This window comes from Mytilus californianus, unplaced genomic scaffold (assembly GCF_021869535.1).
Source record: "Mytilus californianus isolate M0D057914Y unplaced genomic scaffold, xbMytCali1.0.p SCAF_2, whole genome shotgun sequence".
Classification (NCBI taxonomy): domain Eukaryota; kingdom Metazoa; phylum Mollusca; class Bivalvia; order Mytilida; family Mytilidae; genus Mytilus; species Mytilus californianus.
The window spans coordinates 13,492,452-13,510,448 of record NW_026262668.1 but is presented as its reverse complement, the minus strand read 5'-3'; the positions used below and the strand labels follow the sequence as shown (position 1 = coordinate 13,510,448).

Sequence of the window (17,997 nt, the reverse complement as noted above, 5' to 3'; positions counted from 1 at the left end):
TTTGAAATGTCGGTAGATAATTAAAAATTCATGTATTGTCTTTCAGCACTGTGTTAATTCATTTCAACCATTCATCATTTACTATTTAATGACATTTAAAACTTTAATCATAGCATCGCAAAAGTACAAATATACCTTTTATCTATTAAAAGCATGACAAATGTTAAATTATCGTTGCACTTTGATGATAAATGCTCAAATTACATTTATAAGAGGAATACATTTGTTACCTAATCATGGTAATGTATTACTTGCAAATATATTTTTAACATATGTAACGTTAATCAACAGTAAGATACATTCATGAACACATTTTTTATTTGCAACAACGTGATATTTTTATTTGTGGTGACTAATAGGTTCATTGGGCCAGGTATTTTCATATTTATCGTATATCCTATCTTTATAATTTGTAAACGTTTACAAATGTTTACACATGTTACTATAATAAATAATTTACTTACTTACTTACTTGAATGTCCCTTTGGTACCTTTGGCCTCTCTTTTACTTACATGTTATGTATATACGAGTTTTATGTATGGTTCGTGTTGCTCAATCTTGTGCTTTGTATACTGTTGTTTGTCTTTGGTCGCTTTTCCATGACGTTGTCAGTTGGTTTTCGACTTATAAGTTTGAATGTCCCCTTAACCCTCTTTTGCCTCTCTTTTGTAAAAAAATAATCTCCATAATAATATGAAAACTTTTTCTAAAACATTTTTTTTCTTAAACGTATTGTAGTAGTGAAGAGTGTTTTGAAGGATTTAATTGATGTGTAAAAAGTAGAATAACAATGACCATTCAAAACGGAAAGTCCTATCGAATGATAAAATCGAATTCTCAAACACACCAAACATATGGAATCAATTGTCATATCCTGACTTGATACAGACATTTCCTTATGTAGAAAATAGTGGATTAAACCTGGTTTTATAACTAGCTAAACCTCTCACTTTTATGAGAATCATATAAAATTCCATTATACTGACAACAATGTGTGAGCAAAACAAACAGACATAATACGTAGAAAAAAATTGAGTACAGCAGTCAACATTGTGTTATAATCTTAATAACTATAAAAACAAATAACTATTTCAACAAAGAAAACAAAATGGCATATAGACACTCTGTAGATAAAGTACTTAAACAAAAATGAAAGACAAGAATACAAAAATAACCATAGCACAATAACACAATGGCGGGATGTATAAATACCTAGCCACGCCAAAGGATATTACCAAAAATGAACTTAACAGTACAGGTTAAAAATATACTAACACAAATATAAAGAACACTAGAACACGTAATTAAGATGATAAACAACGTCAGTACCTAGAATTTATACTTCAAGACCATCATGTATTATTTGTGAAGTTGGTACGGAATATTTATCAACAAGGTCTTGGTATCTTCCGATTAACTTTTTTAGAAAAAGGACGAGACGTTCTTTAAATTCGATCGTCTATAAAACTTAACATAAAATCAAAAGTACTCACAAACGGAAAAAAAGTCAGAAGTTTGTAAATGAAACGCCGATTTTATGCACCAATACACTCTGTTAAAAGAAACTTTATTACTTAAAATTTCATTAAAATGAACTAAAGTTATGCCAATATAAAAAAATAAACACTTACAAAATATATTTCTCACAAATAAATAAAGAATTCACAAATGTTTTGCCTCATTACAAACCAGTTAGTATTCTTCACTTTCAAATTGCGATGGAAATAAGGTGATGACATAGGGTTGCCAATGGAACAACTTTCTAGACAAGACACAATTGCGAGCGAATATATTAAGTAATATGTCGTTGTCTCTGAGCTAATATCAACGACGTTTACTTTATATAGAACTTATAAAGTGAGAAATAACCTCGTTAAGATTGTGGAAATTCAATCAACAGCTTTATTTAAGAATATTACTTAGAAAAATGTGAGTAAGATTAAAGGGTAACTAATGGCTGGTAAGCTCGGAGTAAGATTTATAGAGTTATATATGTCTGATGAGGCTATCGAAAAGAAAAAAGGAGATGTGGTAAGATTGCCAATGAGATAACTATCCACCAGAGATCAAATGACTTCGATGTAAACACTAATAGGTCACTTTGTAAGCTGCCACATCAAAAATTCAATTTAGCATGTTGGTTAATTGCAAATCAAAGTATGCTAACATGTTATCGTGCAGAACATTCTTATATTACTACCACACGTTAAGCAGCCATCAATCAATTAGTGAATAAAATTCGCGATTAGTGCTGGCTTTATGCACCTGTTCTCATTAAGTTTATCTACCTTAGGGACAAGCCTTTTTTATGTTTATGTTTAATGGTTCTGACTTCTTATGGTATTTACCTAATTTACTTACACAATCGACATCCTGAAAGTGACATATTTGTCAGCTATCCAAAATTACTTTAAATAAATAGATTGCTGTCAAAGGACAAGCTATTTTTGATATAAAAGTTATGTTATATTATCTTTTGGCATGATTTAAACCGGATACTTGTTACGTTTATGTCGGTTATGAAAGTAAATTGAGATTGATGAAAAAATACAATATAGACCATGAAGATGACTAGATATTCGATAATGAGAGAATATACAAATATTGATTAAAAAACTATCATATTTAAAATATGTAAAAAAAAATTCATCAAAATTTAACACCCGTTTAATATATTAAACGTGTAATCCTATTTTTAATAACTGAGGAAATGTAGTAAATATGTGCAAAAAGAAAAAAATAACAAATTTCCCTTCATTCTTTTAAGCTTTTCTTACACTACACTACTTATGTCATGTAATGATATGTTCATAATACCGACATTTTTTTTGTTCATCATATGTTTATTGAAAAATGCATTTCCAATCAGTGGTGATCAAAACAAAATATTGATGATTCAGAGAGAACTAAACCTTTTAATGGACGTCAAAACCGTAAAAAAAAGCACTTAACAAAGGACGTCAAAACCTAAAATAACTTGGCAATTAATAAATGACATCAAAACCTAAACTAACACTAAAAAAGTTTAAGTACTTATAAAATATTTCAGTAACGTTTAAAGTAAGACTCAAGATAAAAAAAATATTACTACTACAGTACAAATACTATAGCCACAGGGCTAGCATTATCCACAACATACTAAATATGTCATCGACCTAATGGAAGTAATATGATTTATCCCGCGGGACTTGCAGTCCATCAGCACAGGTCTCAACCTAGTGGTAGTTATATCCAAATGGATCAATTAGTGATTGCAGCGATCTAATGGCAGGGATAATCACAGGGACTCGCATTTCATTAATAATGGCATAGCCCTAGTGGCAGTAATATCCCTACGAATTTTTAGTCAATTCGCACTGGTATCGTCCTAGTTGCAGTAATATTCCAACGGAGTTCATCAGCAATGGCATCGACCTAGCAATTGAAAAATTCCAGGGGACTTCCAGTTCATCAAACGTGGCTTCGACCTAGTGGTAGTTAAACAAAATGTCTCGATACAGAAATTAATTACTTGCACCATATAAGCATTTAAAATTGTTCGTAAGGCTAACCCATCTTACGTGGCTGTGTATTTATACATTCCGCACAGTCAAACGGACACACTTCAGTACGAGTCATATAACCGGAAGGGATTGTCTAAGTGGCATATTTCTGAACAGCAAACCGTTTGGATAATGACCTGAAGAATCATAGTTCTTGGTTTGGAGTTTCTTTTCTGCATAAAAACCTTTCTGTTTGAAATAGTCATCATAACTACAAGTATAATTGTGATTGACCAAGATTATACGGTCCACTGAATATTAAAATGTGATAGTCCAAGAGAGCTATGTTGGCCTATGGGCGGTGTCTTCCTGCTATTCCTACATTTTATAAATACATATTCCTTCTATTCCTACAAACAAAGAACAATAGATGTTGGTATAAGGTGTTTTGTTGTTTTAGCAATTTAAATTTGATTAAAATACAGATAATCTGGAAAGGATTATTACAATGATAAAAATGAATAGAAAAAAGTAGATGCATTGCAGAGAATATAGAACAGAAAATGAATGTATTTCTGTTAAAAAAACATTTTTTTTTTAAATAATAAACCCCATATACGACTTTTATTTTAAAGTTTAATAGATATATTTAAGGGGATATTATATTGTCCGGTGAACTTTATTAATTTTGACTATGTTCTAATTAAATGGCGTAGATGCTAGAATAAATGCTACAAAAGTATTATTATCATCATTGATATTTTGGGAGGCGGCTTTCCTGGTATGGAACTTGCGCCCTACTTAACTACTTATTGTGTGAAAAATAAAAATTCCCTTAATGTTTCGTATTGTTTCATGTGAGTTCTGGAGTTGTGAGTTTTTGTGAAGTCCTTACTGTGTTGTGAAGTTGTACTTATGTAAAATTCGACAGTTTGTTGAAATATTGATGTTGTCATTGAGTGATACATATAAGCTAATTATATAGATAATTGCTTTGATATGACAGACAGACAGACAGACAGACAGAATATTTTATTACATGTGTGGTAATAGTAGCCAGTAAATGAAATAAATAAAAATAGAAAAAACGAATGAATCTGAATGTCCATCGCGAAGATGGAGAATATATATTGCTTCCCGATAGCCCAGTGTCAATTATTTAAAAAAAGCCAAAGCTATATATGTGTCAAATAAATAAAACATTGATAAATAAATAATAAAATTATCATATTTCTTTCACCTACTTTGAGCTTAGCAAACAATATTATATCTGAAATTCCCATAGATACCAAGAGACTAGTTTGGTTTGTAGCTCCCTGTTCAGCGAGGATCGTCAAGGTGATGTGTGTTGACCTCGACTGCCCTCACTGATCACTGGGTTGAAAGTAATCGAAGTCTCTGGAACTGCTATGCAACAGATGGCCCAAGAACTACAAATCATCTAGAGGGCTGGCGCAACAAGTTAAAGAAATTGGTCAAGGCACCCCGACCAAACATATTTAGTCTTGTCAAGCTGCTGAAGCATGAAGAGGCGATTCATGCGTGCAAACTGCTCCAATATGCAGCAGGAGGGAATTATGTACCAAGGCTATTTACTATTTTTCATGAACATGATGAGACAAGAATATATATTTCTTTCAATAATTTGCATCATTTTATACTGTTAGTACACTAAAATTGAACATGAATTGAAAGCTAAAAGGCATTTCGTTATGTTCTTCTCATATATGTTATGATGGTATGATACTAAACCCCTAACGGGAAGGATTGTTCCTGATATTCATATGCTGAAGACATAATCTTTCAATCAGTTTAATTGAAGTCTGGAGCTGGCATGTCAGTTAACTGCTAGTAGTCTGTTGTTATTTATGTATTATTGTCATTTTGTTTATTTTCTTTGGTTACATCTTCTGACATCAGACTCGGACTTCTCTTGAACTGAATTTTAATGTGCGTATTGTTATGCGTTTACTTTTCTACATTGGCTAGAGGTATAGGGGGAGGGTTGAGATCTCATAAACATGTTTAACCCCGCCGCATTTTTGCGCCTGTCCCAAGTCAGGAGCCTCTAGCCTTTGTTAGTCTTGTATTATTTTTAATTTTAGTTTCTTGTGTACAATTTGGAGTTTAGTATGGCGTTCATTATCACTGAACTAGTATATATATTTGTTTAGGGGCCAGCTGAAGGACGCCTCCGGGTGCGGGAATTTCTCACTGCATTGAAGACCTGTTGGTGACCTTCTGCTGTTGTCTGTTCTATGGTCGGGTTGTTGTCTCTTTGACACATTCCCCATTTCCATTCTCAATTTTATTTCATTTAAATTTACCTGAAGTTAATTAGCTTCTTGTTTTTACAACCTAATCCGATTTAATCCCATGTTTGTACAAGCATTCCTCCTATTCCTACATGGATTTCTTACATTTTACATACCGAATTATCAATTGTAGGAATAGCAGGAATAAACCCCTATGGGCACGTATTCTTCTAATTATTCTAATGTTATGATTATATAGCTTCACAAATGATAAGATTAGATTATTATGAATATAATGCAGGTCTTCACTTCTCATCATATGCATGCATATCAATTGTTTGTCGATTTTTATTCTAATCCATTTTTTGTGTAAATTTTTACGTATTTATTTAAGTATATGACACTATTCTTCCCATTTATTACAGGTATTTATGGATTTTACTTGTTGGAATTAGTGATGTCATTCTACAGAAAAAACCCAACCTCCGCACATGGACATTCACATCTGCAATATGAATTAGATCTTAATGTAAGATAATACAAAAGTGTACATCATTGTCTTTTTCACATGATAAAGAAACAAGTGGAGAGAAAAAAATAATATATCTTCTTTACAATGAATTTGCTGTACAAATAATTACAGAAAAATATATATCCAGAGATTATATACTTTGCATATTCTTTTCTCCAGATTTGGTATAGAAAATCTTATTATTATAAGCCTTGTATCTTTAACGAGTTTTACACCACTGCATTTATATAATATATATCTATATCATACAATGTGTTCAAGGGAAAAAAACCTAAAATGAAGCGTAACAACATAGGGTTATGTCACAATTTGCTTTTTGATTGTTGTTTTCAAATCTTCTTTGTTAAATAAATTGAAAAGAGTGTAATGCATTAATACAATACTTTCAGATTCCGAATGGTAATGGTCATGTGACGGAATCAAAACGTGATTTGTATAACAGTCAAAATGATATGAATAATTCTATACAGTTTGAAACAGAATTTAGTGATAAAGGTAAATGTAATAAATGTCAGAATATTAGAAATGATATAAATCCAAATTGTTCAATTTAGTGAACAATATGTGTCTCAAAGAAACTAAACACATTACCAAATAATCAAATAATGAGTTATATCACCTACAATGTGGAAAATAAGTTCTAGTAGTAGAAACTAATCTTAATTTAATTTCATATGCTTATCAAGGTTAACTTTCATAAGGTACACGCGGAATCCAAAAAAATAAAAGTTTGTTAGATTAACTTAAAATGACAACCATGTTTCTTAAGACAAATTTGCCTTTGGAAATGGATTATCATTGAAAATTCATCAACTTATTTAAAACAAACATATACTAATGCAAGATTTCTGTCAACTTAGTGAATAATATCCTCCTTGACTAACGTTGGACCTTGTTACTAATGTTATGTACTTGTATCATGCAAATGGCAAAAACACGAATGGACTAATAATACATCGTTTATTAGTAACAAAGGCATGATAACATATGGAAATTGCCGATGTAGTTAACGGTTCGCAAAAACTGTTATATACTAAAATTGAATGAATGCTGTTGTAAAATTTAAATTAAGAAAAAACTCAATATAAAGATGATAAAAGTAAGAAATACAAGTAAAATATATTAAGTGTGTTCACCTTTATTAAAGTTTGATTATAAGACTTTTACAACTTTGAGGATGAAGGGATGATGATGATGGATGGCTGCTTAGAGGATGAACTGAGGAAAATTCGCTAGTGCTGTGTCAATGAATTTAGAAAAGCTATTTTTGTCGAGCCTGCGACTTTTGTCGCAAAAGCCTACATTCTGTCGTCGTCGTCGTCGTCGTCGACGGCGTCTACAAATATTCACTCTGTGGTTAAAGTTTTTCAAATTTTAATAACTTTCTTAAACTATCCTGCATTTCAACCAAACTTGGACAGAAGCTTGTTTATGATCATAAGATAGTAACTAGAAGTAAATTTTGTTTAAAAAAAATCCTGTTTATCCGTATTTTACTCATAAATGGACTTTTTCTGCCAGTTAACATTACATTCACTCTGTGGTTAAAGTTTTTCAAATTTTAATAACTTTCTTAAACTATCCTAGATTTGAACCAAACTTGTTTATAATCATAAGATAGTATCCAGAAGAAAATTTTGTAAAAAATAAATCCTGTTTATCCGTATTTCACTCATATATGGACTTAGTTTTTCTGCCAGTTAACATTACATTCACTCTGTGGTTGAAGCTTTCAAAATTTTAATAACTTTCTTAAACTATCCTGGATTTGTAACAAACTTGGACAGAAGCTTGTTTATGATCAAAAGCTAGTATCTAGAAGGATATCTTGTAAAAATTTATTTCCTGTTTTTCCGTATATTACTTATAAATGGACTTAGTTTATTCCAGTTAACATTACGTACAGTCTGCAGTTAAAGTTTTTAAAACATTTATTAGATTCATAAACCTTCTTGGATTTTTACCAAACTTGAACAGAACTTCTTACAATCAAAAGATAGTATCTAGAGGAAAATTCTTAATAATTTTTCCCCATTTTTGTTGAGCCTTATTGATTAACTTATTGATTAAAAAAGTTCTTTACTGGAACAAATTGGTTGTGAAAATACTGGGTAAGTAATAAACCTCTTATCAATATACATTCATATACTATTTGACAAATCCGAGTAGCATCTATATTTTTTCCACTTTTATATTTTCAGGTGTATCATCCTTATCTTTAATGGTGTTAATCGGAGATGGTATTCATAATTTTGCTGATGGTCTAGCCATAGGAGCTGCCTTCACTCAAGGCAATGCAGTTGGAATTGCTACTAGCATAACTGTCTTTTGCCATGAATTGCCACATGAACTAGGTATTGATTTTTACATATGGTGCTAGTATTGAAATTTAAAAAAAATCATATATATATATATATTATACGAAATTCTAAAGATTTGCACAACGGGACTAATATAAGATGGTAATATACAAAGATGAATCGTGTTGACAAATAATTCGGATGAACAAATAGTCTTTGTCAGTGTCAATTATGTTTATTTACATTTATTGTTTTAGTTCTAGAATATGCATGAGTAAAATAACACAAATTGGAAAATCTTGAGAAATGGAAATAAAAATCATTTCAACTACAACTGAGTAATTTTGTATCGTTAACATTTAGTGTATTATATCATTATAAAAATAAACGATTTCGCATTTGACAAAACTATGCAAAGTAGCAATCAATTACAATGTTTACATAAACATATTAACAGAATAAGGTAAAAGGATTCAAGTTAAAAGAGATGGTTACATTTGTGTAAATTACATACACAAAATGGTTTACAATATTTCTTTTTATTATTGTAAGAACAATTCTTTTTCAGGTGACTTTGCTATTTTGTTAAAAAGCGGATTAAGTGTAAAGAAGGCAATGTTATTGAACTTTTTATCAGCATTAACTGCATTTGTTGGTTTGTATGTTGGACTGGCAGTGTCAACAGACGAATCTATACGACAATGGATATTTGCAGTAACAGGAGGTCTTTTCTTGTACATATCTTTAGTTGATATGGTATGTATCTATAAATCATTTCTACAAAAAAAACATATCCAAAGTGTTAACAATGAAAACAAAATACATTTGAGGTAAACATCAATGAGAAAGTAACTGACAAAGGATTCATTAAGAGTTCGTTCATCATATGAACTGTAACCATGTATACGCGCATTTACAGCATGGTAAACTTTATGTTCCAAACAAATGAAGAAATTGATATTTCTGATGAAAAGACCAAATATTTGACATCACCTTGAAATTTTAGGTTTTTTTTTTTGTCTCATTTTCTTCTGTAGTTCAACTTTTAAATAATTTCTGAATAATAACTTGCTTATTGCCTTTGTTAATTTTTGTTTGCTTTGATTTCTTTAAGTCCATATTGTATATGTATTCTTTTGCAGTCATAATTAATATTTTGTTCCTTTTTTCACAGCTCCCCGAGTTGATAAATGGTCATATTGGAAGTAATTCAACAAAAATTGTTGGTATGATCTACAACAATATAGGAATACTTATTGGAGCACTGATATTATTTCTCTTGTCTGTGTATGAAGAGCAGATTAAGATTTAATTGAAAAAGTAAGTACTATTTATTTTACTGGTCCACTACTAATGTTTCGCACACATCTAAATTGAAATGGATCAAAGATGCCAGACTTATAGTTTTATTCAGCATACGCGTATTTCGTCTTCATAATACCCATCAGTGAGACTCGAATCAAAACAGCTTAAACGGCCAAATCCAATACTTACTTGAAGGGCATTTAAAACCGAAAATTAAAAATAAAACTGTGGCAAATAAGGTTAAGACAATCTATACCTGGAAGTAGAACATAAGTAATTCAAATACTTCAATATTTTATATACAGTAAATTTACAGAACAATGAGCATATCAATGGTATATCATGTCATCACACAAAAGTGTTGACCACTGAGCTGGCTAAAATTGAAATAAAATTTAACAGTTTTGTAATGAAATAAGACGACATACAGTTGGACAAACATAATCATAAATAAAAGAAAGACACACCACATGAGGACAAAAACGATACGTAAGGACAATATAAGTTCACAAAACAAACAAAAACGATACGTAAGGACAATATGTGTTCACAAAACAAACAAAAATGAGACGGAAGGACAATATGAGTTCACAAAACAAACAAAAACTACTACTATAAAAATAAAGATGCAATATAACCCTATCATAAATTAACATTTAAAGTAAAAAAACTTTTCACTATTACTTTGATTTAAGAATATTTGTTATTCCCAATTTATTTTTCTTTACAAGTGAAGGTCATTGTTACTTATCAAATCAGCTGAAAAACGATTTATAGCAATATTATCAATTAGTCCAAAAAGTCAATTAAACAATACTGTCTGTAAGCTACAAAAAGGCAATTTAGCAATACTTTCAACAACATACAAGAAGTCAGTTTAGCAATACTTTCTATGGTTCTCTAAATGTAGGTTCTGTATGTCCATATGATGTTATCCAAAGAATATTCCTTTTTTATGGATAACCCATGAACGTGGTTTTAATTCTAACTGAAATCTATTGCTTTTATTAAAAGTAAATATCTTTTACTTCCAATCAACATAATATATATATAGAAGAGGGGGAAACATACTAAAGGGATATTCAAACTCATAAGTCGATAACAATCTGATAATGTCATGACGAATAACGGATCAAAAGACAAACAACAGTAAACAACACACAACATAGAAAACTAAAGACTGAGCAACAAAAAATGTGCAGTTTGATACCAGCTTACATGTTACAAATATGTGGTCACATGTCTGTTCTGATATCAAGTTTCTTCACATATTTTGCAATAGATTACCTGAAATGATCCATTTTACTTTTCTTTTTAACATTTAATGATCAAAAGGAAGTCTTATGGAAACCACCATTGAAAAATTAAATCTTTCTAATCAAATATTGCCAATCACTGCTCGAAGATATTTTTCGTTTTAATTTTTAATGATTTTCTGACTTTCTAACTTAAAAAAAATGGTATTGTTATCTTTTGACAAACTATTTTACGCTCTGCATTAAAAAAACGTGTAACTAGTCTATGAACAATACTTCAATTGAATGCTAGCATTATGCCTATGATTCTGTTTTGTCAAATCGTTTCTTATTAGACTTGTCCTGATTCTATTGTATATTAATGATGTTAATTTCATTGTTTTTTAGTTTGATAACCAGAACTGTCCAAGTACATTTCAAACTATCCCAAAGATAAAGCAACAAACTGGAAGATATATGCTAACTTGTTATCAAATTCATTCTTCATATAACATAGATTAATTACTAAAAATTGATGTTTTATTACTTCATATTATATTACACATATCTTGTATGAAACGTTTCTAATAATAATATTTTTTGAATATCCTTATTATTGAAATACCACGAGGAACCTTTGTATTTTTATGTCTTATATGTACAATGTTTGTCAAAACATCCGAAATTAAATGGTACTATATAAAAGTATCAAATGCAGTGTATTATAGCAAATAATTGGTCTTTTTGTACACGGTTGGGATATTTTAACATTGTTTTCATTACGTTTTGAGTTCTAAAAAATTGTCTCATTAAACAGTAAAATTATAAAAGTCCAAATAGACAGTTACAGTATTTTATTGAATTCTATTGAAAATTTCAATCACTTGTGTCAGAGATTTGTACTGACATGGTAACAACATATGTCAAACATTTAATTTGTAGTGGTCAAATGTTCCGGATTGACACTGTTTAAGAACTCTGGATTATTAAAGTAAAACATATAGGGAAAAAATATGACACACATTTTCTAAATGTCCTCTATAATTCAAATTGAACAATTTAAGATTGTAGGTTATAGGGTGGTTCCATTCAAAATCTTAAAGATCAGTATTTACTAATGATAATCATCAGTGCATATTACCATTTGACGTTTAGCAAACAACAGTCAATCAATCATCAGTGAATATGAGAGGCTTTAAAATTTTGATTTCTTTTACTTTGACAAATGAAAACCAACTGCAGTTTTATGTATATGTATAGTAAATTGTCTGTATTTCCCTCACAAGTTGTTTTTGCATATTTTTTTTCTTTATGATTAATGCATGTAAATAGTAATACATATCAGAATCGGAAGTTAATCTCATGTTTTATATTTACTTATTTATTTATTTTCTCGCTGCGTTGAAGACCCATTGGTGACCTGGAGCTGTTTCTGCTCTTTGGTCGGGTTGATCCCGTTTCCATTCTCAATTCTATTTGGTGAGCTTTTAATATATTTTGTGAAATAATTAATTTTATACTTTACCAAATGTAGTTGATATGATGTTATGACCACAATAGTGGTATACAAAGAATATGAGCTTTTTTATAGGTCATTGTTCCTAAAAAGTTATTTCTTATTTTGTTCAAATCATACACTAGAAAAGCTCATAAATATGTCTTAAATGTGACACAGTCGTAAAATAAAATATGAGAAGTTATGCTTTGTTAAAATCTATCAGACAACTGTAAGTGGGTTGTATAATATCATACATTATAATATAAAATGTTAAGAAAATTTCCCTTTATATGCAACTGACCTGGTTTGACGGAAATTGTACATAAACGATGCAATTAAGTAATGGAAAGGTATCTAATTAATCCCTTCAAAGGTAAACCTTTAAGGAAATATTTTATCATGACAGTTGATAAAACCAATGAACTAAATTTCCTATAAAATAAAACACCAAGTCATTTTAATAATCGAACTTCAAGAAAAGTGTGGAGTTAAAACTTCTGACTTCATTTATCAATAAAATATCATTGATTTTGTTTCTCATTATGGCGATTTCACTTACAAAAGTCTTCTAATTATAAAAAAAATAATCCAGCAAGGTAATGATGAACTGGTATTATCATTCCACAAGTTTGCTGCTTGCCATCATGAATTGGTTATTAAGTTGCCTCGGTTTGGAGATTTGCGATACAGTAATCATTTCTTCATTTGAAACAATAATACATTCCCATAACATTCATATATGTAAGTGACTAAGATATTTGTTTTCAAAGCGAATATCTTCCAAGTCTTGTTTTTTTTATACAAATGACAAATGGCTTATATTTCACAATTATACAAACTTGTCAAAACTTAATATATATATATATGGATTGCATTTTCATCTGCATAGCTATCATTATGTCATAATACGATTATTGTGTATATATAACACAAGTAGGTCTTGTGGTTTTTAATTTTCAAAACATAATTGTAATTTGATTTTAATATCTATCTCATTTCAAATGTTGAATTGTATTGATAAATGTCATCGACTCATTGTTATCATTTAGCTACCGTTGTTATATTTTAATACAAATAAAGCATTCATTCTTAATTAGATCAAGCTTAGCAAAGAATATTTGAAATAAAAGGGAAGTTCAAGAAAACAAATAGAAAGAATGTTAGCCGATGAGTGAAGAAACATATCAATTATGTGCTGCATATTATGGTATATGGGAACATATAGCAGCATCAATAATTCTCAGAATAATATGTTTGATATATAAGAAGAAAAGACAAAACTGTTGGAGGCCTACGCGACGGCATTAATGCAAAAACTATCTTCAAAATTAGAAATCAGCTGAGGATTTTATCAATATTTTTGTAATAACACTTCACCAGATTTTAACTTGCAATGAGTACAGGAGTGGGTGCCACTTTCAGTCCGTTTTAATTTGTTGGGTTTGTGTTTCTCAATGTTTTGTTTCTGTATAGTGTTTTATGGATTGCTTTCTGTTTGTAATTCTTCTTTTAGTCATGGTAATAACTTGCAAAAGAAACCAGGCTTATAATTTGTTACGTTAGACGCGCGTTTCGTTTACATAAAGACGCCTCAATTGTTATAAATATTAAAATAAGAAGATGTGGCATGATTGCCAATGAGACAACTCTCCACAAGAGACCAAATGACACAGAAATTAACAACTATAGGTCACCGTACGGCCTTCAACAATGAGCAAAGCCAATACCGCATAGTCAGCTATAAAAGGCCCCGAAATGACAAATGTAACGAGAAAACTAACGGCCTGATTAATGTACAAAATAATGAACGAAAAACAAATATGAATTACAGTAACAATCGACAACCACTAAATTGCAGGCTCCTGACTTGAGACAGGCATATACAGATTGTGCTCGAATAAAAATTCTGTAATGCCAAATCAAACACGAAGCTGAAGAGCTCTGTAAGCCAAACATTCCAGAAAGATGTGTGAAGAGCACTGCAAGCCAAACATTCCACAAAGTTGTGTGAAGAACACTGCAAGCCAAACATCCCAGAACGTTGTGTGAAGAGCACTGCAAGCCAAACATTGCAGAAAGTTGTGTGAAGAGCACTGCAAGCCAAAATTCCCAGAACGTTGTGACGTTACGCACGTTATTGCGTCAATAACGTGTAATCAACCAGTCCACACTAATAAACAGCTTTTCTATAAAATCATAACAGTGAAGTTATATAAATTTTTTATCCATAGACTAGACTAGTGAAATCTATTCCGAAAAAAACTACAAACTGTTTTATCATATTTTACAATAGTCTAAAATAAGGACAACATATTGAAAAATCGTACTAAATATGCGTGTCAGACGTAACAGACTATACGCATAATAACTTTAGCAGGGGTGTTTGTGTTCTTCAAAACAGTGTTATATCCGCGAAAATTCGAATGAATGATATGCTTTATATATAAAGTATTACAATATTACTGAATATGCGTTCCTGTAACAACCAACGTTATTGTTTGGCAAAAACAAAAAGTGTCCATTATGGTCAGATTTAGGAAAATCTTAAGTTATCAAAATTTATAGGTTTCAAAATGTAAGATTATATGAAATTTCGTTTGTGTAAATTATGCTCACAAAAGTACATATATAAACCATATCAAAATCGAATTTTTGCAGCACTCACACCACATATAAAAAGGCAACGGCTTCTGGCAAATGTCTTGCAAGATGTCCAATGTCGGATTTCGCCGCTTTTTACAAATAAACTGTCATTTGCGACGTTATTGTTGAAAATTGAGATTTGTTGCGTGCTTAATATTGCTTTTCCGTGATTGTACTTTAACTCTACGAAACAGCTACATACTTTTTGATAATTTGCGTAGTCAAAACGACTTCGTTTTCAAAGAAATGAAATGTCTTGCAAGTTTGTCCACTGGACGATTTTCATACGTTTTGAACGTTGTAAATTCGGGACGCTATTTATGGTGGATCATCTGTATATATTTCCTCAGATAGAATTTTCTTGATTGTCAGATACTATCAAAAAGACCACAAAGTATAAAAAAAAATCCGATGGCTGGGGTTGTTCGTTTAGATGAGGTTCTTTAGTTGTGAAAAAATTGTGTATTACGAGAGGATAAAAAATAATCTTTTTCAAATTTTCAAATTTGGGGAGCGTAAAACTGCGATTTTTTTTATTTCTCTACAATAAGATTCGTATGTATAGAACTTGAAAGTAAAAATAAAATTGGACCTGAAGCGTGGCTATATACCTCTCCATATCATACAAGGCTTGTAAACATATGAGATGAATAGAATTAACCTTTTTTCTGACAATCGTTTGATCTAATTGTTCCGTTATTAAAGAAAGTACAGTGAATTTTATAAGCAAGACCCGTTTAACTTGTAATTCCCGACAAACATTTTTTTAATTAAATCAAAATATATATCTTCTTCCTTTTCGGATCAAAATGGGGAAACATTGCATTTTATTACGTTTTATGTCAATTGGTCTCTGGTAGAGAGTTGTCTCATTGGCACTCATCATACCGTATATATCTTCTTTTTCATATAGACTTATGCATTACCCAAATACGATATATTTTGTTGTTTGTTGCTTACGTTTCTTTCAGTGGGAAATATTTCATGCATATTCAGTACAACCAAACATTAAGAAGTATCAATATTGATGTGCAAAACAGAAATTGCAAGCGAAATAAAAAAAATATCCCCAATATAATCATGATAATCATTCATCGCCGTAAAACGTAAAAAAAATGACGTTACCATTTGAGACGCAATATCGTGCGTAACGTCTGTGTGAAGAGCACTGCAAGCCAAACATCCCAGAACGTTGTGTGAAGAGCACTGCAAGCCAAACATTGCAGAAAGTTGTGTGAAGAGCACTGCAAGCCAAACTTTCTAGAAAGTTGTGCCAAATATGGCTGGGCCATCCACATCTGGGTTTACAAAAACCTTAGTGTTTCGAATGATTCAAAATTTTTATAAACATAAAACTTACAGACAATGACCATATCAACCGATATTGCATGTCAACTAAAAAAACAGACTACTGGACTGGTGATACCTTAGGGGACGAAAAGTCCATCATCATTGGCATCGACCTAATGGTTGTAAAAAATACTCTGATATCAAAGATATGCTTATAATTAGTTACGCGAAACGTCCATTTCGTCTACGTAAGACTCGTCAGTTGCGCTCGAATATAAACCATACATTGCTATATTATTATGTGGATGGTACCATTGGGAACTAACAGTCCAATATCAGCAGTAGGCTTTCAGTTGTAGTAAATTAGGATAAAGATAAGATTATCCCTCAAAATCGAGTTTTCAATATTTTCATTTGATTATTTTAATGTTAGTTGGAAATTTCATTCATCGACTCTGTTTATCATTGAATAAAATCGCAAACTGTAAACTTGTTTTAAAATAGCATATACTGATTATTCAATAAAATTGAGAATAGAAATGGGGAATATGTCAAAGAGACAACCCGACCAAAGACCAGAAAACAGCTCACTTGTAATTTTTTGGTCATATGAATTTAAACATGAAATGAAAATAATAATTGATAAATTTTGTGCGTCCGAAGCGCTTTTGTGGATTAATCATCATCATGAAAACTCATTTTTTTAAACCAAGGATGTATAGATATTTGAATATCTGAGGAGCTACAGAATCAAAAGGAAAATAAAAAGAATAACCAAATTCATCTACGGTCAAATTTTCCCGAGGGAGTTGAAACCTTAGTTTGGCAATAATTTCTTTGTTCATCAGCGGAGCTAAAAGAAAGATGTGTTATAAGTCATGCCTACTGAGTAGATGATGCTTTCGGAACTATCAGTCCGCCACAAGCTGCATTAACCCAGAACTAGAAAATGTGAATAACAATAAATGTGGTGAATTTACCTTATTCATATATACCAGTACCAATAGTCTTGATTGGTTATCTTATTTTAAATTTAATAACTTTATAATTCCGTTGACAAAGGCGGAATTTGAACAGTGCCATTCTGGCGGTTAGTTTACGCTATAACGAACTTTGACCGTTACCGTCTTAGTTTGTCAAATTTTACAGCTCTCATAAATCCACAAGTCTACTGTCGTCAATCTGACCATGAAGTTGCTTACTAACAGTTTGTGATTTTATTTAATGATAAACATGTTTCACGGGCTCCTCGGTTTTAAATGATGTCAACAATACATTAAGATCAAAGTGTATTGTAGAAAGTTATTTTCCCAGGAATTTTACAATGTTATGAAGTTATGTCATGGTATTCGTGTCAACATTGTAGTAATTGATCAATTTGTATATAGAGACAGGTAAATTTTAAATCTGTTTCAGAACTTTTGAACGTTTCACTAAAATTAAACTTAGACTTTAT

At 30.8% G+C, this 17,997-nt stretch overlaps 1 protein-coding gene across 6 annotated transcripts in view; it reads left to right on the top strand.

Moving 5' to 3' along the window:
• LOC127729282 (zinc transporter ZIP6-like) overlaps positions 1-13,706 on the top strand; it is a 99,697-nt gene extending 85,991 nt beyond the window's left edge. For all 6 annotated transcript variants that reach the window (XM_052237020.1, XM_052237021.1, XM_052237019.1 and 3 more), the window contains exons 8-13: positions 6,164-6,267; positions 6,660-6,765; positions 8,472-8,624; positions 9,139-9,326; positions 9,745-9,890; positions 11,519-13,706. In XM_052237020.1, the coding sequence (XP_052092980.1) occupies positions 6,164-6,267; positions 6,660-6,765; positions 8,472-8,624; positions 9,139-9,326; positions 9,745-9,882 (689 nt within the window). In that variant the 3' untranslated portion in view covers positions 9,883-9,890; positions 11,519-13,706. The remainder of the gene's footprint in view (positions 1-6,163; positions 6,268-6,659; positions 6,766-8,471; positions 8,625-9,138; positions 9,327-9,744; positions 9,891-11,518) is intronic.
• Positions 13,707-17,997: the final 4,291 nt, after the last annotated feature.